A 20,656-nucleotide genomic window follows, 5' to 3' on the forward strand; every position below is an offset into this window, starting at 1 on the left:
TCCGTATCTCCTTTCAGCAGATGCGAAATCTCGTCGATCGTCAAGGCGGAACCTGACATTTTGATAAATTGCGAATTTCTTTCTCTCATATCTTGCGAAATTCATTAGAGAGAGAGTTGACATCTAGGAGTCCGGATCTGGTATTAGCCGTAATCTCCTATGCTCTAGATCAAAGCTGTCTCGGTATGCCGGGCTTACAGTCACAACTATACTCATTTCAACTCGCTGACCCGGAGAAAAACATAGCTCCCAGTTGGTATTCAAGTCGATAACACGCGTCGTGGCTGCGTCTTCGATCGCAAATTCTCCTTTCTCGATTTTCTCAGCGCTGTTACCGTGGTGCTTGAAATTAACCTTCAGAACCGCCACTAGAGCCTACTTCCGTTAGCCATGGGTCCAATTCTGTTCAATTAAATATCGCCATACCTCTGCTGAGCGCACGAATTCAAGATGAAATGGGCTGTATCTACCGAATGCATCGATCATATACACTGGCTGCTGGCGGTCCACTTGAGTCGGAATGTTGACAATTATCTGCTGAATCTGCAGAACAGCTTGGAAATTTTTGACGTTTGTGCTCCTATGCAGTCAGCTATACGGGTTTTAATATTCGCCAAAGCTCTTACAGGATCGAGGAAGTCATATTAAGCAACTCCTGGCCTTGCCTCACCACGACCATAAGTCGCTGCATGCAATTGAAATACCCTTCCTGAACTCTGCCAGCAAGACTCTTCTGCCTTTCATCCTGTTTCTTCTCGTTCATATTCGTTTTACTCCTACTCAAGCATCAGCATTCATCCCAGACTTCCCAAGTCTCAGGGCTCACATCTGCACAGTCGCAAGCAGCAATTGAATACTCTCCGTGTGCCCCACCAAGTCCGCCTTAAATTTCGTAACATCCTCTTTCTTGCACAATGCCCACTTGATCTTCATCCAACTGACCTTCACCTGGGAGTTCGACCTCGTCCCCCCAATGGCGGGCTGATACTTTGTCACCTTCCCCCAAAACGCATCAATCGTCCGCTGACACTGTGCTGCCGCCCTATCGCATCTCAAATCAGCTTCCATTACCACCACCCAGCACCCAGACTCATCTCCTAACGCTTCAACGCCATCAAAACGAATGACAAGGCCGGGGATTAGGAAATCATCTTACTGCCTCAACGCAATCACCTCCGCATAAATGCCATCATCGACCTCCAGCCTCTTTACTTGAATCAGCGCCGACTCAAGACTCAACAACTGGCAAATCAATTCCCGATACTCTGTGCTGGCATGGCCACTGGAGCGTAATGCATCAACTACCGTTCCCACTAGCTCGATCGCGGCGAGGAAGTCGCTGGACGAGAAGCTGAGGCCGATAGACATGGCTCTCTCTCTCTCCGTCTCGAACTTGATGCGTCTCTTTGTAAGTAGTCGTTTGTTGGAAGTTGTTTCGTTGGGGTTCAGAACTTCAATGAAGTGAAGGGGATAAATAACGGAACTTGCGGTGTGTGGGAGCAAGGCTGAACGCGAGGCTTTTTGGGACGTGAGCGTGCGGCGTGCAGATGCTGTGTAACCTCAGGTTCTGGAAGGGCTGCATCGCGATGATGGGTTAGTCATTTGCAATGCGAGATAGAAATCGTGTAAAGTCGTAATTCAATACAAAAATGAGATTCTGCTAATCACTAAACTCAATGTTGACTTCGATGTATTACAAAGACTCCTTTGCCGCGAGCTTCTGCCTCATTTTGAACCGCTATGGTCTCCGGCATTTCAACCGCCGTATATGAACTCGAACTTTTTAGAATTGGGAAGTCGTGATCTCTTCGAAAGAGTAGTGAGTCGGGATTTGTGAGCAAAGGGGCCCATAGAATGGAAGGAAGAAGGAGTGGTCGATCACGTGACATTCCCCTTTCCCTTTGTTTACTTTCATTATGACCAGCTTTGCGCATGTTTCAAGAGACAAAGACTACTCTCAGACTCAAATATCCATTAAAATTAGGTTAGCATAGATCAAAAAATAATGCAAGAGTGATCAGCTCTCTGGATAGGAAAATATCGGAACTCCCTAGTTCTCGGGCCTCTCTATATTATCACTTCTCAATAATTCCAGGAACCCTCCCTATAACAACATAATAGTTGCATCTCATATACATCTCACCCGTCTCCAGCTCTGCAACAACTCTCCTCTCCCATTCCCTAACTTTCTCCAAATTCCACCCACTCCACATTTGCAAGCCAGCTTGTTCCAGAATCCCAAGCAAAGCCCTCGCATGCACGTCGGAGAATTCAGCGCGGAGGGAGGGGTCGCGGTCACTGCTGAAGACATCCTGCGTGCAGTCTTCCAAGCCCATGCACCTAAATATTTCAAGAAGTCGCCGACAGCCGCTGGGATCGGTTCCCTTCGAGTGGAGGAAGGATAGTGCGTACTTGGCTAGGGAAGCGAGGGAGTGGGAGCAGGCTTGGGGAGTGTTTTGTAGCGGCGTGCAGCTTTCCGAAATGTCGGCCTCCATCCACTGGATGTAGCCGCCTGGCTCTGAAAACTTGGTTAGCCTCGAACCCTCACAGTGTACATATTAACACCGAGCATCTGAGGATTTGAGGATGACTGCTTACTCAACAGCGAAAAGAGATTTCTGGCAGCGAGTTCCCATTCCTCCTTCTTCAGCGCCGACGCAACCAATCGTATGGAAACTAAGTCGAAAGCTCCCTGATGATGTATTGGAAAAGGCTTGAGCAAGTTTTGAGCCTCGAAGGACACATTCTTTGGTATGGAATCGGGGTGAGGAAATTGGTTTTTGCAGTTGTCAAATCCGACTAACGTTACGCTCTCTGTTAGGGCTCGGGCTGTTGCAAGAGCCCATATTCTGTGGAGGTGGTGAATAGTTAGGAGGATGAGAGTGGGGAGAGAAGGCGAGGAAGTACCCTGTCCCTGTTGCAACGTCTGCTATTTTGGAATCTTTTGGTAGAGTGGCATCGATGGCGGGATGGATCAGATAGTCGAGTGTTCTGGTCCAGAGCCGATGTTGGCGGTTAATCCTTCTTCCGGGTCAGTTCGAGGCTTCAGTCTATACTGATACCCACCTGCGAAACTCATTCTCGTCACGTTGGAGTAAGCATGTGTCTGAAGTCTCTGGCATCACGCTATTTGCATAGGAAGAAAGAAGGACGTCAAAAAATGTAACATTGAAGGTGTCATAAACTGTAGATGGAAAAGCAACCAGCTCGCTGGCATCTAGTAGCCTTTTAACTTATCGCCCTTACCCAACGAAAATATTGCCTGCGGAGTCCTGGCCTGTCTGCCGAGAAGCTGGAAGCCAGAGTCTCGACATGTAAGCCTTCTCTATCTTGAAACTTTTAGAAGTGGCGTTTGGCCGCTGGTGACAGGTCTGATTCTGGAGTGATGGACAGGGAACACATAGTCAGGAGAACCAGGTTCATGGACAAGGTGCGGCCTCCCGGGACGCGATTGGAAGCAGTTGTACCATGCTGGTGGGACTTGGAGTGTTGATCGTTAGATGGCCAAGGACGACGAAACGCACCATTTACGTCCTTATTTCTGACATATCACTACGATGAGAACAAGCTAATCAATCTCCGTCAAAAGAACCTCTTCTCATTGCCACGAAGCCTCGTCTCCAGGAGCTCGGGACGAGAAACCACGCAAGGAGTACGGTGAGTTTTCCTACCAAGTAGGTAACTTTGAATCATTGCTCGTCCTCACCTCCGTTAACAATCGATCAGAAAAGCCCCCACAGAGGCATCTTCCAAGCGGCAGAACCGTACTGTGGGGTCGCCACTAACATTCGCTAGTTTACCAACATTTGCTGCTTCACACACGGAGTACACGGCACCTCATAGTTCTGGGTTCGAACTCCTCTCGGTCTTTGATTCCTCTTGACTATTGATCTTGGTTCTAACGTGTACATAACGATATCTCTATAGCTGTGTATTTTTAATCTGTTCTCTTATCAATCTAATTCACTGCCGGCTTTTACTCTGTTCACACTCGGGGAGAGGTTGGATTGCGTGTAACGGTCCTTTGGTACGACTTATCCCAAACTGAGGAGTCGCAAACCTGCAACACGTGGGTATCTGAAATGGAGTGCTGAGAGGGAAAGCGCGCGGATCAATTCCTGAAGGGAAAGACAAGGGTATTTTCACATAGGCAGCCGGTACGCTTTGGAAAGTAGGATGTATACCCGTGCTAGGCTAGAAAAAAAAGCCACTATTAGACTCTTTCGCAATCATATCTATGGAAGAGAGATCTAGAGCAGTCATTCTAGAAGATGCAGGCAGAATCATAATCAAGATTTTATCACGTGACCCCCTCCCCCCTTTTATCCTGGATTCACGATTTGCTTAGTGGATTTGGAGCATGGCACTTGAGTTTTGCACCTTTTTCGTATGTGAACTTCTACTATTAATTTTGTACTGCTTGATGTTCCTAGTAACAGCGTTAAGGAGTCCTTCATTTCGATTTTTGAACTCCACTTTCCGCGCGGGAACACTTCCAACTTACGTAAAAACGTGCAGTTTTTATAGCCAGATGAATTCTAATAAACAACAGATTTTAATCCTGATTTTCTCAATTGTTAGAGGCTTGAGAGCCTTCATGATATCAAAACCTTAAAGGCTAATTTGCGTTTCTCGGCGTGAAAGGAGTGGTACGGGGGTTCGAATGCACGTTCGAACCCACAAAGAACTGAACGAAGATTAGATGCCACTAACAATTATGTCTAGCCCGACACCTATATTACTAAAAAGCATGAAAGAGGTATTCAACACTGCAGATTTAGAACTATGAACGCTGCGGAGCTCCAACCGTTGAACATTAGTTAGCCATCCGGCTATCGCCATCACCCTTCATCCGATTCTCTTCATCGTCCTGAAGTTGGCCCCAGTCTTCATTGGGGAACTGCTGCTCATGCTTCTTAAGATCATCGAGCCTGCCAAGCCTTATAAAGCAACGTCCCATTATACGAATATCACCACTTTCCGGGGCTTGACCAATAGCAACTTTGCGCTGTATCTTGTCCAGACAAATATGCAAACATGCATCCAAATCCCCCAACATCCAATGCCCTGCTAACAAAAAGGTTTGCAACCTTTCGGTTGCCTCGCAATACCCAAGTAATTCAACATACGACTTGAAACAGGCTTCAGCCTCCTGTATAATTTTTGGCTGAAGAGTCCCTGTGGAAATAGCGGAAGAAAGCCTGTTTGAAACAATCTGTAGGTGATCCGATATCTTAGGTGAAGCGTCATCAACACCGCCATCGAGCTGCCGGTGTGGAAGAATGATGTTACGGAGCATCATGTTCAATTTCAAAAAGTCATTGCTGGACTCCAGCATCGCGCTCTCGATTGCGAACTTTAGTGCGGGTTCGATCTCTCCTGGAATTGCTTCATTCGAGTTCTTGAGAAGACGCGTCCTGGATATTTGCTGCACAGTCTCGGAGGGTGCATCCACTACGTCTTTACCCTCAACGAGGCACTGTGCAACTCTATTGAAGAAGTGATTGCCTATTTCTAGGAATAAAACGAAGTCGGAGCAGGTTAACGGAGCCGTTTTTCTAAGCAGCGACAAAAAAGTTTTCTGCGCTTCTCGAAACTGACCTGCTCCAAAACATGACAATCCTTGGTAGTATTCCGCGATAAGCGCAATCATCTCGATCTCTTCAGACTCTTCAACAAGTTGTTGCTGTTCCAGCAGTTCCAAAAAGTTGGCAAGAGCTAGCGCTGAAAGGTCATAACGAGGCCGGAAACTTGCTGTCGTATTATGAAACAGAGAAATCCATTGTCGTGGATTTAGTTGCTCATATTGTTCTGTAAATAGGGACAAATGTTGAAAGCACTCAACAAGATCCTTGTAGACGCGCTGGAGTGAACGCTCATCTTTCAGCTTGATGTGTACAGCGATGAGATCCGCGAGAAGGATTCCACGGGGCTGGGTCATCCATACAGGAATCTTGGATTTGGCTCGGAGCAGAAGATATTTAGCTTCGTCGTAATCCCCCATTTCCCTTTTTGCAGTTCCCATTGCAATAAGGATGTACCAATCAGGATATTCGTCGGACTCGAGTAATCGGGATTCACCCTTTTCAGAGCTCAAGGCGGCTCTCAATATTTCAAATTGTGCCTCGGATATATCAATTTCGTTTCCAGAGAAGACAAACTTCAAGCCGACCTGCCGAAGGTCTCGGATACCGAGACGTAAACTCTCTGGAAGATCGCCATTCAAATTGATGCAGGCAAGAGCGTGCCGGCCAGCCTCGAAATGTAGATCAGTAAGGTGAGGGGTTTTGTCAAGGTCACAAGCCAAATGAAAAGTGAGGAAAGCCGCTTCGAGAATGTAATCTTTGTCACGTCTTGAGCGTAGCCAGCGTGATACCAGAGGGTGGATTGAGTATAAAACACCCCTTGTATCATCATGGAGTATAGAAGATACAAGTCCAATCTTATAGGCATCTTGAATGAACTTGAGAAATACTCGGCTATTTTGGTCTAGATCTTGCAAAAGTGGTCGAGTCCATGAAGCAGAGTATGCAAGGACTGACTCTTCGGTATGACTTGAGGTACAGCTTTCCGGCGGCGATTCATTTGATGCAACTCTTTTCGAAGATACGCGATCAACTAATCTAAACCATGGAGTAAATGTAGCTTGAGAAATGCTTTTGCTGTCGAGGTAGGCAGAGAGAGTGAGGAGGTGGCATTTCGAGGGTCCATTGTGTTGATTCTCTAGGTAATCGAAGGACATTTTCCATGTTGTCTGGATTCCAATTCTTCGTCGCTGTTCGGGACCAGCTCGGTTCTCCTGAATGGCTTTCTCGTACTCCCAGACCCCCGGAAGTTCCTCGTCCAGGAGGATCTCCTGTGCTTCTTGAAACTTCTTGAGAAATTGACGGTAGCCCAAATTGTTCGCTCTAATTAAAGCCGCTGCTTGATCTAGACCAAGAGGAAGACCTCCTAGAGCATCAATGAGCTCTATGGTGTCGCTAACGGTATCACTAGATTTACCACGACCGGACCGGAGGGACAGAAGATCGCGACCTTCTTCTTGAGAAAACGGCAGAATTGGTATAGGCGTTCCCAATTGGTCAGCATCCAGATGGCGACTACAAGAAGTGAGACCGAGTACAATAGGACAAATCATGATCCTCACACGAACCTGGTGATGATTATGTCCCCAACTCCACCAAGTTCCATATATGCTTTAATATTGCCAACTTTTCCAGGTTCGTCGATGTTATCAATTACAAGAAGATATCTTGATCCTGACAGACGTTCCTGGATATATTCTAGAGGAGACAGATTTTCCGCAACAGCGCGTTGCAACCCAAGCTTATCTCTGCCTGGGGACCTCCCTAAGACTTTGGCAAATTGCACGAAGCTTTGCTCAAGAGAGCTTTGGTTCTCAGCGTTTGCCCACAGGATATAATCGTAGTTCTCGTTCCTGGCACATTGGCAATATTCCAATGCAATTTGTGTCTTGCCTTGGCCACCCATAGCACGTAACACTAAAATGACACTCCTCGTAGGATCCCGGTCGTCGCCGTTGAAGCAGCTGCGCAATTTCCGGAGAATATCTGTTCGCCCAATGAAATAGTTGATTCTTTGCTCAAAGGGACAAACACAGACTGGCTCTGAACGAACGGGTTGCTCGCCGGGCCATTTTTGAGGGGCGCTGGGGATTACAAACTCTTGGAAAAGTAAGCTACAATTCTTAGGTGTCAAGGAATTAAATAGTGTAACTACCCAAGTCAGAGGCAGCGAACCTAGGACTCCGATCGCAGAGGGCTACGACAGCCTCATTCACGCTGCCAGCAATCCTATGGTCTCCAAGATATGCAATCGTCTTTGCTTTGATATTTCCAAGTTCCTCCCATTCTTTTAACGAAATATTCTCCAGGCCGTGCTCCACGTTGAAACGAAAGTAGCTGCCAGGATTTGCAGAGAACCTTTGACTAATCTCCCCTTCGACTGTCTCGCAGTCAGTCGCCATTTTTCTCAGCGCATCGACGAGTTTCGTTGGCAATGTCTTCTGGATGAATCCCGGAGTCTTGAATTCAGTGACGTTGGTTTTGCCGGTGCCAATACTGATAATGCATACGATGGGATCCTGTCTATCGGATATTTTGACAGCCTCCTCCATCAAAAGTTTTGTTGGGTTGTTAGATCCCAGACCGCCGTCTAGAAATTCTTCTTTTGCATGCTGTGGCCCAATCTTGAGACGCTTGAAGAAGGTCGGTGCCGCGGATGTAGCTCGAGCAGCTTGCCATACCGTCATTCCCTCGTAGTCTCCAGCGGTATAAGATCGGTATGACCGAAAGAGCCGGGCCGTGTTCATCGCTCGAGCATTCCTAGAACAAACGAATCTTAAAAGTTGCATTAGCTTTCGCCCAGATAGGTCACAACGCTAATCATGGATCAGGAACTCGGAACCGGTATTCTCACTCTAAAGTATGTGAGAAAGGGTCACAACTTACACTTTGCAGTTGGACGTGCTGTCGCCCTCTTCCAGTAACTTTAGTTCTGGGCTTGCCTTCCCATTTTCTTCCTTAGGGCTTCCATAACGCTCAACTGCCTTTTTGATAACCTTCTCTAACGTCGACGCGGAATATGTACCTTCTGAGAAACGACGTTTTGGTTTCCCGAAGACCTCTTTCGCAATATTGCAGTATTCCTCCAGAACCTCGTCCACAGACATTTTCAATCGACCTAACATTATGGCAATGAGCCCTCCTGTGCTTGTACCACCGATGAGGTCAAACAATTCGCAAGGCTTCGGAGGGAATTGGAGGCTTCTGTGCTTCTGAACACGAAGCATCAGCTCTTGGAGGACGATGAGCTCGCTCAGACCTCGAACACCGCCGCCATCTAGATCAGATTAAAGCTTGCTCAGCGACTGGCACTACCGCGAGGGTAGCAGGAGGAGTAACTACCTAGTGCAAGCAAGCAGAGCGGCTGTCCCTGCTGGCTCATGCTTGACAAAATTGCCCGTGGGGGATCTAGTAATCGTACCTCGCAAAGCCACTAACTGGGACGCTGTATCGCCGGTTATTCTTGCACAGCTCGTGTTGCTATGTCCACGGTAAATGTTCTTTTCTATGCTTCTCGTGGCGACGAAGGAGCAAGAGAACTAACTACCACGAGGCTACGGAAGGTGATGTCCAAGCGAAATGTGAAACGCACTTGCATGCTTCACCTACCAAAAATGGAAAAACGTAAAACGGCCCCCCCACACGCCCCCGAGTGGTCGATCGGGGTATTGATCAGGAGCCAGATTAGCCACTGACCCAAATTAGAGGCGCTCGGACAGGAATACCAAAAATCTAGCTTTTTCTTTAAATTTATTTTATTTTATAAAGAATTAATAAAATATAATTACTCTTTTTTATTTTCTTATAGTACTAATTAAGGACTATTTAAATATAACCTTTTTATAAAATATAAGTCAGTAATAGTTCTTTAAATTAAAGAAGTTAAAAAAGTTAATATTTTATACTAGCCTAAAGTAAGTATAAGAAAGCCGAGAAATTTAGCAAATAAGTTTCTAAAACTAAATATAAGAGTAATATAAGCCCCAAATTTGTAAGGATTTATAAAGCTTAAAAACTAGAACTTAATTAATTAGTATATATGTTACAGCAAGATTGCTGCAATAGTCAAAGCATAAAGGTTGTGGCAGTGCTAGCTAGGGTCATATGAGGGTGGCTATCACATGACTGGTTTCATTTGGCTAGCCGGCATTTCAGTGGTTTTAGCTACTATTCCCTCCTTTTATCCTCTCTCTCTCTCTCTCTCTCCCCTTCTCTTTAGCTTAGTATTCTCAATACATGGGATTCTCGGAACTTTGAGCCTTTAACCATTGCCTTGATCCCGCCGTTACAAGGGTTAAAGAATCTCATGTATTAAAAATACTAAGCTAGAGAGCAGAGGAGTGTGACGGCTAGTGCGATGGCTAGCTTACGTCACGTGTGGTAGGCTATCACTTGACTGGTTTCACTTACCTGGCCGGCGTTTCAGTCGTTTCAGCTAGTCCTTCATTGCCTTCTACTCTCTCTCTCTCTCTCTCTTCTTCTTAGCTTTGTATTCTACAAGACAGGAAATAGAGATCTCTGCACCTCGTTCCATTGCTCCAACTCCGCCGTCACAAGGAGAAGGGAATGCCTCGATCTTTAATAGTCCTTCGCCGATCTCTAGCTTACTGTGGGAGGGAAACTGTGACAAGATAAAAAAACCCACATAAAGGACTGTAGAGTACAAAATGTGACTAAACAGCAAAAGCAAGGACATGCGCAGTAAATCAGGAGCAGTGCGCGATTGTAAAAGTGTCAATTGATTGTCAGGAAACAAGGTTGCTTGACTAAAACTATGGAGAAGGCCAGCTCTCTTATGTGTTGCTGCCAAGTCACATGACGGTGGACAAGTCCGTGCTCATGTGACCACTTCTAAAACTGCCAAAAACAAACATGATTTTTATGGAGTACGGCTTGCCGTACCACACCAGCCTGTTCAGCACTGGAAGATATTCCCAACGGTCTAACTGGCCTTCTTTATAACAGGGACAAATATGTCTGCGGTTTGCCTTCAATCAGGGCGTGAAGATCTCATAGTGGTACAGTACAACGCCCTCAATGGTGCTTCTGTGGGGCATCTCCATCGCCAATGGCTGTACGGGGACGCCTTTTGGAGTGCCTTCTTCTCTGGCCGGCACTTCAACCTGGTAGCGTTAGCGACTGTTATTACAACCTTGGTTGTCATCGACCAACCTTTGATTTAAAGAGCCTCAACCATTGTATCTTTTCAATATCGGCACCCAGTCCAAGTAGTCCCTCAAATAGCGCCTGAAATATCATGGGGGTACACTTGTTACCAAAGTGGACGGGGCGGTGAAGAGCAACTGATGACCGGCTCAACGATTTCAGTATTCAACGGCTTCAACTCGAAGAATCCAGTGGCCGCGAATCTCTGGCTGCACTGAAACCTGCACTGGATTTGTCCACGCTGGTGGACTAGCTACCCAATGTTCCTCCATCAGCGGGCTAGTTACTCACTTGTTGCATGCTGACAAGGACTATGGTGCCGGCATTCCACAAGACATCTAGTTGGCAGAGTCGTCCTTTGGCGTAAACTTCACATTGGAAGCCGCAGAGTCGGATACTAACGGCACTCGAATGACGATGATAGTGTGGTATACCAATAACGCAACCTCAGACTGCACAGGGGCCATGATGCTGAGGGCTTGTTCACTGCGGCCTGCAACTATCAGGCACCCGATAAATCTTGAAGGAAACGAACTCTCTTTGGGAAACATCATCGAGGGTTCAAATGTGACCTCGTTCCAGCGAGCCTCATCAAACCTCATTAGCATTGATGGTGGCAGCGACTTTGACAGGTGGACTTTAGGCGGTCTCTATGTCGCTGCCAATAGCTTCTTCGCTGCCAACGTCTCGCACCAATTTACCGGTGGTCATGGGAGCGTTGTGTACCCCCAGGCAGTCTCTCGAACCGATTTGTTCAGATAGCACCAACTATGCTCGGTGCAAGCAATGATCGTACTAGTATCTACAACATATCTATACCACAAGTGTTCTCCTCGAACTGGGCAGACCCAACAATATACATTCCTACATCACTAAATGAGCTTGCATTCCGCGTTCAAGCGGCATTGAGTTTCGCAACACCTCGCAGCCACCCACTGCGCAGGTCTTGAATATGGAGGAGGTCTCTACGATCAACGTATTCCACTCGGAATACCATTATCTCCTCGGTAGCTCACTTCTGGGCGCGTTCTTCGTTCTGTTGGTGGCGCCAACGTTTTGGGGTGGGTGGGAGATTGGAAGGAGTGTGACCTTGAACTCGATAGAGATTTCCAAAGCGTTTGAAGCGCCATTCTTCCAAGGATCGGGCTCCAATGCTACTGAACATGAACTGGTTCAGAATATGGGCTCGCGCTTGTTGAGATATGGAGAGGCCGATGATCAAACCCGTGCAGAAGGTTCGAAGAGACAGCTGAAGCTTGCTGATCCACCCGAGATAGCAACCCCGACCCCTTGTGCCTTCAGAATCGAGAGAATTGAATAAAATCACCCACTTGAGTAGTCTTCTGTATGATGGAATCGTTGATCTTGTTAAATCACCGAAGGGTGCGGGAAAGATGGAAGAAGATAAGGATGAATTGGCAAAGAGAGGTGAAAATTGGGAGCACGTGATGACGTTTTGTTGACGTGATTGGTTTTCCACCGCGTAGAAACGACCACTCGACAACTCCAACCCTATCGACCACCGCTCGCAAAAAGCTGTTTCTTCCTCAATTATTCAACGTGCCCAATGTCAGCGCAGATAGCTCAAGGTCATGACCTGCGCACTTCACGAGCTCCCCAGTAACTCTTGACGCGTCTAGCCATGAACCCCGATGGCCTTCTTACCAACCTCAACAACTCACAACACGCGGCAGTATCCTCCTTCGCAGATACGTTGGCCATTCTTGCGGGTCCAGGAAGTGGAAAAACGCATACTTTGACGTCGCGGACGGCCTGGTTGCTTGCGCAGGGACTCCAGCCATGGAATGTTGTTGTTGCGACCTTTACCGTCAAGGCGGCGCGGGAGATGAAGGAGAGGATTGGGAAGCTAATTGGAAATGGGATGGAGTCCAAATTGGTATTGGGCACATTTCACAGTATCTCGCGGAGGTATCTGGCTCGATATGGCCACTTGATCGACATTCGTAAGGACTTTGGGATAGCGGACAGTGCAGACTCTCTGGCTATCATCAAGCGCATTGTCAAACGATTTGACTTCAGTATTGATCCTAAGGTTGCTCGATCACGAATTAGCGGAAGGAAGGCTCGCACATCGGTCATTGAGGAGGGTGAGATCAGGAAGCCAGCCGCGAAATCGGTGGAGGCAGAGGAGTTCGAGAGGTGCTATGTCGAGTACGAAGATGCTCTCAAGCGATCAAATCTCCTCGATTACGACGACCTACTCCTTCGATGCGTCGATCTTCTTCGAAAACACCCATCTTGTGTCTCCAACGTCGAAGCTGTGCTGATTGATGAGTTTCAAGACACGAATCTTGTCCAGTTCGACCTCATGCGGCTATTTGCTGCGCACAAGAAACGAATCACAATTGTGGGCGACCCCGACCAGAGTATATATGGCTTTCGTGCGGCAGAAATAAAGAATTACAAACGGATGCTTCATCAATATCCAGATACGGTCACAATTGCTTTGGAGGAGAATTATCGCTCGTCGGGTGCTATCCTTTTAACTGCTTTGAATGTTATTGAGCAGGACAGTTCCAGAGTTGCAAAGTCTCTGCTTCCGACTCATATAGTCGGAACGAGGCCTGTCCTTCGGAAGCTTGCTGGAGCCCACAAGGAAGCAGAATGGATTGTGACCGAGATACAGAGAACTAAGGGGCTTACGGGTGATCTACTCGATTTGAACGACTTTGCCATATTATTACGCTCCGCGTCCCTGTCCAGGTTGATCGAGACTGCTTTGGGCAAGGCCGGTATAGCTTACCGCATGGTCGGTGAGTTGTTTTCATTTCCTAAATTTATATATAGACGTCTGACAACTGCAGGTGGTCTGCGATTCTACGATCGCGTGGAAATAAAAACCATTCTCGATTATCTCAGAGTTATCAGCCAACCAGACAATAATGATGCACTTGCTCGGATCATCAACACACCATCAAGGAGGATTGGCGAGTCCACAATCAAGGGTTTATTGGAAGAAGCTGATCAAGCCAAGATCACTCTCTGGTCTCTGGTACTTGGAATCGTGCAAGGAAAGCTGACTGCGAAGACCAAACTCAAAAACCCAACTGAAAAAAATCTCTCTAGCTTCGTGAACATTATCTTGACGGCAAGGGCCAAGATGGGTGGGCCGGTGGAAGAAAGAATGAGTACCGTCGAGCTGATAAATTTCGTCCTCAAGAAAACGGACTATGAGGAGTGGCTACTTGAACACCATGGAGATGTTCACAAGTCCCGTTGGGAAAACGTTCAGGAACTCATCACGCAAGCCACCGACTTCCAGGACGCCATTTCTTTCGGGTACGAAGACGAGGCGCTTCCTGGAATCGATGGCTTGGGGCAGGAAGAAGATTCAGATCACTTGTCAAAATTTCTTGCCAATGTGGCACTTGCATCGGAAGTCAAGAAGGACGATGAGGAAGGAAGTACAACTGCCCAGGTAACAATTTCCACAATTCACGCTGCGAAGGGTCTAGAATGGCCAGTGGTATTTATTCCGGCAACATATCAAGGCTCAATCCCGCATTCAAGAGCAGAGGATACCAACGAAGAACGCAGGTTGCTATATGTCGCAATGACAAGAGCGAAAGCACTGCTCTACATGAGCTGTCCGCTCAAGAACTCTCAAGGAGAAGAAACCACGCTCTCTCCTTTTCTAACGCTGCCTTCACTGGCTCCACTTCTAGATTCAAAAGGCCCTTCCTTAGGATCCTCGACGGTGCAATCAATGGCCCAAATACTCCGACGCAACCTTCCTACCACGGAATCTATATCGGTATCCTCAATCTCACTGCCCAGCATAGAAGATGATCTATTCCCCAAGGAAGGAAAAGAGGATGCCCATGAAAAAGAGGTAAGGCTGAATTCCATCACTGGTGGAAATCCAACCTTTACGATGGGACAACAAGCTCCGAAACGTAGACGAGTCGAGTTGAGACGGTCAATTAGCGATTTAGAAGAAGGTACGGAAAGGAATTGGAAACCTACCTATGCTACAACGATGGATCGGGCGTCGAGTTTCACGGCCGCAGCTGTTGGTATTGGGATGAAATCTGGATTCGTGGGTGCAGGCTGCCATCTTCAAGTGCTGAAGGAGCAATCTGTCAATATGAGTCTGCAAGATACGGAAGATGTCGAAATGCCTTCGAAGAAAAAAACGGCTGAGAAGAAGAGCAAGTCTCTAGAAGGCCAAGGGACACTACTTGGCTTTTTAGGGAAGCCGGAACCCGGGAAACCCATCCCAATAAAGAGCCAGGAACCGCAGCATCCACCCTCGACGCAGTTCTCGATTTCGCGAACCCTCAACCAGCCAAGGCCACCTGCTCTGTATACAGCCACAACAACCATCCACCCTTCCCTCTCAACGCACCGCCTGAACCGCATATCAACAAATATCCGACCCCGACAACCTCCTCCTTCACAAACGGAACAACAAAGCAAAAGAAACGACTATGTCTTCCTTTCCAGCTCGCCTCCACGCCCTAAACATCCCATCGTTGAAGAGCCGGTCGAGCCCCCACCTGGATTGGTGGCGAAACCTCCCTTGTTACCTCTTATCCGTCCTCCGTCCGTCTCGATGCATGAGACGAGTATTGAGCGCTTGAAAGCTGGAAACGGGGGAAGTGGAATTGGAGGAAAGGGGAAAACGTTAGGTGTGAGGAGGAGCATGAATGGGTGGGCTGCGCGGAAGGGAGGAGGTAGTGGAGGGTTTGTACCGCCTGTTATGAAACGGAATGCATGATTCATGAAAATGGGTTACGGGGACATGGCGTGTTTTGGGATTGAAATGTATAATTGCTAGATGAAATTATGTTGGGTAATCTACGCCGGATCTTAACCTGAGGTGTTGCTTCCAACGCGGTTGGCCGTTTTAACTAATTTTTGGTTGTAGGATCGCGAAACCGTGTGTGCGCCTTTAGAATCTAAAGTTTTTAGGCCCGTGCGATAATTTTTGGGGTGGTGCAGGGCGCGGGGGGCGACACAATTCAAATTTCAGCCAAAATTGCTGCCCAACCCAGCCTTGTTCATATCTTCAGACATTTGAATTCCACCATCCAACTAATAATTTCTGTCATAGTCTCAAAGTTTCAATTCCCTTATATAGCGCAGCGTGCGATCGATCGAGTTGGGCCAGCCACGAATTCACCATGCTCTGCGAATATTGCTGCACGATCGATTTTTACGGTAACCCCGGCCCAGAAGGTCTTGAGCGGATGATGTATCATGAAACGATACAAAAACTCTTTCAATCTGCTGTAGATGGATGCGAATTGTGTCGCAAGATATGGAGTATGAGAAAAGATAAGGGAAAAAATATCCATGACTACGAATCTCAATACAGCTACGTGGCGTATCGGTTCCTGGCTGATACATTTTCAACGAGCGGATCTGAGTTAATCTTCGAGAGTCAAGGTGGATTTTCTTCGAGACTTAGTGTGTATGCAGATGAAGGTAGCCAAACCAATCATTCGCTCAAAAGGGAAACCCTGATAACTGTTGATATGTTGACAAGACGTTGATTCTTTCGCAGCGCGAATTGGTATCCCTTCGTCCGCCATCAACTGTCCACGCTAGCAGGGGGGGACCTGGCTCGGGGCGAAAACGTGTGCCTTTGCTTAGAAACCTATTAGTCATCTATCGCGTTTTCGCCCTGAGCCAGGCCCCCCCTGCTAGCGTAGACAGTTAATAGCGGACGAAGGGATAGAGTTTTTATTATTTATAGTTTAATAGTAATTTCTTTATTATAAAGAATTAGTATTTTATAGTCTGTTTTGTTTTTAAGAGTCTTGCCTTAATATTAAACTAACTTAATTTGCTTTTATAATATAATTTGAAATATCTAAAATAATTATTAGTTTAGTTTATTTTATTAAATTTTTTCTTAGTATATTATTATATTAAAACTATAAAAATATTAGAATAAACTTATAAAACTTATCTAGATTATTTTATTTATAGATTACTTTCTATTTGTTTTATTTATTTATTAGTATTTTTATTAGATAGGGATTTTAATATTATATTTTTATATAAAATAGTTTTTATAAACTATAATTCCGATTTCTATTAATTTGCCTGAAAATATTTAGCTATTTTATTTTATATCTTTGAATTTATTTTCTATTTAATAACTAGTTTAAATTAGAACTTGAATCTATTCTATTAATAAGGTTTAGTAATTAATTCTATTCTAATATAAAAGTATTATAAAACTAGAAAATAATATAATTATATTTCTCTAGGAATAGAAATTAGGAAAAGATATATATCTAGATTAAGAAATATATATATTTCTAAATATAATATCTTTTATATAGTAAAATTATAAATTCGTTATAATATTAAATATAAAGCTAGTTATTATTAATTCAAATATAAGAAATAGAAATAGAGAGTAAATATAGAAAATAAAAACAGGAAATAAAAGCAGGAAATAATAACTTAGTATTTTTTTAGATCTATTATACTTAGAAGTATTAGTAATAAAAGCTAGTAAATTCTTTAAATACTTATATTAAAATTATAATAATTTATTTTTAGATTATTAATTATATAATATATTTAATATTATTATTCTAGTATAAAATATTATTTTTATTATATTAAGGCTTTTAAATTTATAATATTATTAAAGTCTAGAGTTCTAGTAATAGTATTATTATAATATATATAAGGTCGCACGTGACTTAAGGGCATATAATAAACCTCGGATATTACGGGTATTAATTAGAGAGTTTAGTAGCCCTTTAATATCCCAACTAACTACTATTTATATTATATATATTAGGCTTATAAATTACTAATTATATATATATTATTAGGGCCTCCTATTTAGAAAGAGCTTCCCTGGATCTTATAAGAGGGGCAGAGATTAGTTCTATACTGAATTTAATATTATAGTTTTATAATATACTAATTTATTCTATTATCTTATTATTTACTAATAAATACCTTATAAACTAATCTCTCTATTCTTAAAAAAGATAGTTTAATAAGTAATTATATCTCAAAATCTATAAAATATATAATCCCTTACTAAAGCTATTTCTATAGAAAAAGTCAAATAGATTAACCCTAATACGGGTAATAGTAAAGGCTCATCTAATACTTTTAATAGAGTTCCTTAGAAGCCTTTAAGAGCTAGTAATAATAATATAAATAATTCCGGTAATAATTAAAATACCGAGATTAATACCCGAATTACTATTACTCAAGCTACGGAATAGGGCTTATATACTAAAGTTAAAGTACTCTAACAAAAACAAGAATTAGTAAATATAATTAACTAATATATCCTATAATTAGAATAATATAAAAGTACTCTTAAGAATATTTTATAATTTACTATATCTTATAGAAACTTTATTTATAAATCTATCCTATCTTTCTTAGTAATTCCTACTAGAAAACTTCCTGAAATAGGATTAGAATTCACTTCCTTTTCTAATATAATAAGCTTTAAAAGTAATCTTAATACTATTTATTAGGAGCTATTATATAATATTCTAAAAATATATTTAAATTAAAAGAAGCTTTTTAAAATCCGGATATCTAATTTATATTATAGAAAGTTCTTTAAGAAATAAAGAATATTTATATTTTTCTAGAAAGCAGTTTTTAGGACCTAACCTTAGACTTATAATAGATACTTTTCTAGAATTAACTCTATTATAAGTGCCCTTAGAAACGAATCTTATAATATTTAGGAGGCTATAATAAAGTAAAGCCTATTATTATATAAGGTTTATTAGAAGTAATTTAAGGCCTACTTAGCTAATATATTCTAAATACCTTAAACCCGTTAATAAAATACCTTTAAGAAACTCCGAGATTTTTATTAGAAGAATAATAAGATAATTACCAAGTTATATATTCAGATAATTAATTTCAAAATTAACTAGGACCTATATCCTAAGAGGAACCGGATCCGGACTCTTAATACTATTTTATCTAACTATAAGACTTATTAAATACTTATATCTATTTTTTTAGGAAATAAGGTAATATTTATTTCCGAATATTTTAAGAAAGCTCAGAAAATAAAATATACTATTTATCCTAAATTAAGAAAAATAAAGATAGGAAAATCTAGTAAAAGTAATTCTATTTCTAAAAACCCTAACTTAGTAAATTCTGATTTATAAGGCTATTAAAAAAGGAAGAATAAGTTCCGAAAATTATATAAGAAATCCTTAGGTAGTACTTTAGCCTTTTTAAGGCCTTAATAAAATACTAATTCTACTTTAGATATAGTTTATTAGACTTATAAATAAAAAGGATATTTCTTAGGAAATATAAAGTATTCTAAATATACTAAATAGACTTAGTAGAATTCTAATAAGGCCAAAACTATAAAAGAGTTAAGGTATTTATAAAAATAGATTAATATTATAGCTATAAAAAAATATTCTAAAGAAAACCCTTCTAAGAAATAGAGAGAAAAAAAGGCCAAATCTTAAATATTAATAATTTTAGCTATAATAAAAAAGGTATATTACTTTATATAACTATTTAAATAAGATTAATATAGCCAGAAATAGATACTTTAGAGATATATAGTAGACTTAGTAATACTAGATTAGATTATAATTTCATTAATAATAATTGGGCTTAAAGCCAGGACTTTATTACTTTAGCTAAATATAACTAAGAATTTATAACCTTTTATAAAAACTAATTTAAGATCTATTAAGCCTATAATTTTAAGGTATTTATTATAAATAATTATAATAAGATATATTCTTTTAAGCTCTAGTTTTATAAATATAAGAATATTAGCTTTTATAGCCTTATTTTTAGTATAGAATTTTATAAAGTAATTCTTATATAATATATAGACTATATTAAGAAATAATAAATATATATACCTATATAGCCTAATAATATTAAGATCCTAATACTAAAAGAATTTAGTAAGAAGCTTAACTAGTATTCTAAGCTAGTATCTCAAGTCTTATTCTTAACTAAAGATAAATATAACTATTCTAGATAATAGGCTTTATATATTTATAATAGTTACTAGGTTTCTGCTTTATTATATAGTTCTAGTAATACTAAATAAGAGTTTTTAATATAGTAAATTAATACTTTCCGGAAAGGGGCCTTAGAAATACCTATTTATTTCCGGAATAATAAATATAAAGACTTCTTAAAGATTTTTAATCCTAATAAAGCTTCGGAACTTTCTAATCTTAATAGTATTAAATACTCTATTAATATAAATAATATAGTCCTATATAGGCCTTTATATAATCTATTAGAAACCTAACTAGAAGTATTATATCTGTATTTATAGAATATACTTTATAAATATTAGATAAGATCTAGTAAAAGCCTAATAGAAATATTTATTCTTTTTATTCCTAAAAAGAATAAAGAACTATATCTTTATATTAATTATTATAGACTTAACCAAGTTATAATTAAGAATTAGTATTTGCTTTCTCTTATTAATAAAACCCTTAACTAGCTCCGAGAAACTAAGATCTTTATAAAGCTAGATCTTAAGAATATATATTATTAGGTAAGAATTTATAAAGAATATAAATAAAAGACGGCTTTTAGGACTTACTATAGCTATTTTAAATATCTTATAATACTTTTTAAGCTAGCTAATATACTAGCTATATTTCAAGTATATATTAATATTATATTTATAGAATTCCTAAATTATTTTATAGTTATTTATTTAGATAATATTTTTATTTATTTCTAAAATAAAAATAAATACTATAATTATATTTACTAGATATTTACTAGGCTATATAAAAATAACCTATTTTATAAACTTAGTAAATACAAGTTTAATATTAAGGAAATCGAATTTTTGGGCTTCCTTATTAGAATAGAAAGTATTTATATAAATCCTAAATAGGTTTATAGTATTATTAAATAACTAGAACCAG

At 41.7% G+C, this 20,656-nt stretch overlaps 6 protein-coding genes across 6 annotated transcripts; 2 read left to right on the forward strand and 4 right to left on the reverse strand.

Moving 5' to 3' along the window:
- Positions 1-123: 123 nt before the first annotated feature.
- Positions 124-1,368, reverse strand: K444DRAFT_529547 (uncharacterized protein; the record flags this gene model as incomplete). The annotated part of the gene is made up of 5 exons (XM_024874819.1): positions 124-375; positions 427-580; positions 627-776; positions 827-1,042; positions 1,157-1,368. The coding sequence occupies 5 exons, from the start codon at positions 1,366-1,368 to the stop codon at positions 124-126; spliced, it is 984 nt and encodes a 327-aa protein (XP_024736678.1).
- Positions 1,369-2,075: 707 nt separating this feature from the next.
- On the reverse strand, positions 2,076-3,122 carry K444DRAFT_723081 (uncharacterized protein; the record flags this gene model as incomplete). The annotated part of the gene is made up of 5 exons (XM_024888578.1): positions 2,076-2,104; positions 2,144-2,518; positions 2,599-2,849; positions 2,908-3,021; positions 3,067-3,122. The coding sequence occupies 5 exons, from the start codon at positions 3,120-3,122 to the stop codon at positions 2,076-2,078; spliced, it is 825 nt and encodes a 274-aa protein (XP_024736679.1).
- A 1,639-nt stretch (positions 3,123-4,761) lies between these two features.
- Positions 4,762-5,680, reverse strand: K444DRAFT_613095 (uncharacterized protein; the record flags this gene model as incomplete). Its single annotated transcript, XM_024880277.1, has 1 exon — positions 4,762-5,680. A coding segment is annotated over exon 1 (583 nt), but the record flags the coding sequence as incomplete, so codon positions are not given.
- A 2,021-nt stretch (positions 5,681-7,701) lies between these two features.
- Positions 7,702-9,102, reverse strand: K444DRAFT_589822 (FabD/lysophospholipase-like protein). The gene is made up of 3 exons (XM_024878127.1): positions 8,928-9,102; positions 8,472-8,862; positions 7,702-8,360 (listed from the first exon to the last, which is right to left on the reverse strand). The coding sequence occupies exons 1-3, from the start codon at positions 8,965-8,967 to the stop codon at positions 7,724-7,726; spliced, it is 1,068 nt and encodes a 355-aa protein (XP_024736681.1). The 5' UTR covers positions 8,968-9,102; the 3' UTR covers positions 7,702-7,723.
- A 2,565-nt stretch (positions 9,103-11,667) lies between these two features.
- On the forward strand, positions 11,668-12,072 carry K444DRAFT_529545 (uncharacterized protein; the record flags this gene model as incomplete). The annotated part of the gene is made up of 1 exon (XM_024874818.1): positions 11,668-12,072. A coding segment is annotated over one exon (405 nt), but the record flags the coding sequence as incomplete, so codon positions are not given.
- A 321-nt stretch (positions 12,073-12,393) lies between these two features.
- K444DRAFT_529527 (UvrD-helicase-domain-containing protein) lies at positions 12,394-15,492 on the forward strand (the record flags this gene model as incomplete). Its single annotated transcript, XM_024874817.1, has 2 exons — positions 12,394-13,525; positions 13,577-15,492. The coding sequence occupies 2 exons, from the start codon at positions 12,394-12,396 to the stop codon at positions 15,490-15,492; spliced, it is 3,048 nt and encodes a 1,015-aa protein (XP_024736683.1).
- Between the last annotated feature and the right edge of the window lie 5,164 nt (positions 15,493-20,656).

Source organism: Hyaloscypha bicolor, assembly GCF_002865645.1.
Source record: "Hyaloscypha bicolor E unplaced genomic scaffold K444scaffold_81, whole genome shotgun sequence".
Taxonomy (NCBI): Eukaryota; Fungi; Ascomycota; class Leotiomycetes; order Helotiales; family Hyaloscyphaceae; genus Hyaloscypha; species Hyaloscypha bicolor.

Coding starts and splice junctions, on each gene's coding strand:
- K444DRAFT_589822 (XM_024878127.1), bottom strand. CDS start 8,967: ATGAGCCAGCAGGGACAGCCGCTCTGCTTGCTTGCACTAG. Junction 8,863..8,927: donor GCTCTGCTTGCTTGCACTAG/GTAGTTACTCCT, acceptor AATCTGATCTAG/ATGGCGGCGGTGTTCGAGGT. Junction 8,361..8,471: donor AGCACGTCCAACTGCAAAGT/GTAAGTTGTGAC, acceptor GCAACTTTTAAG/ATTCGTTTGTTCTAGGAATG.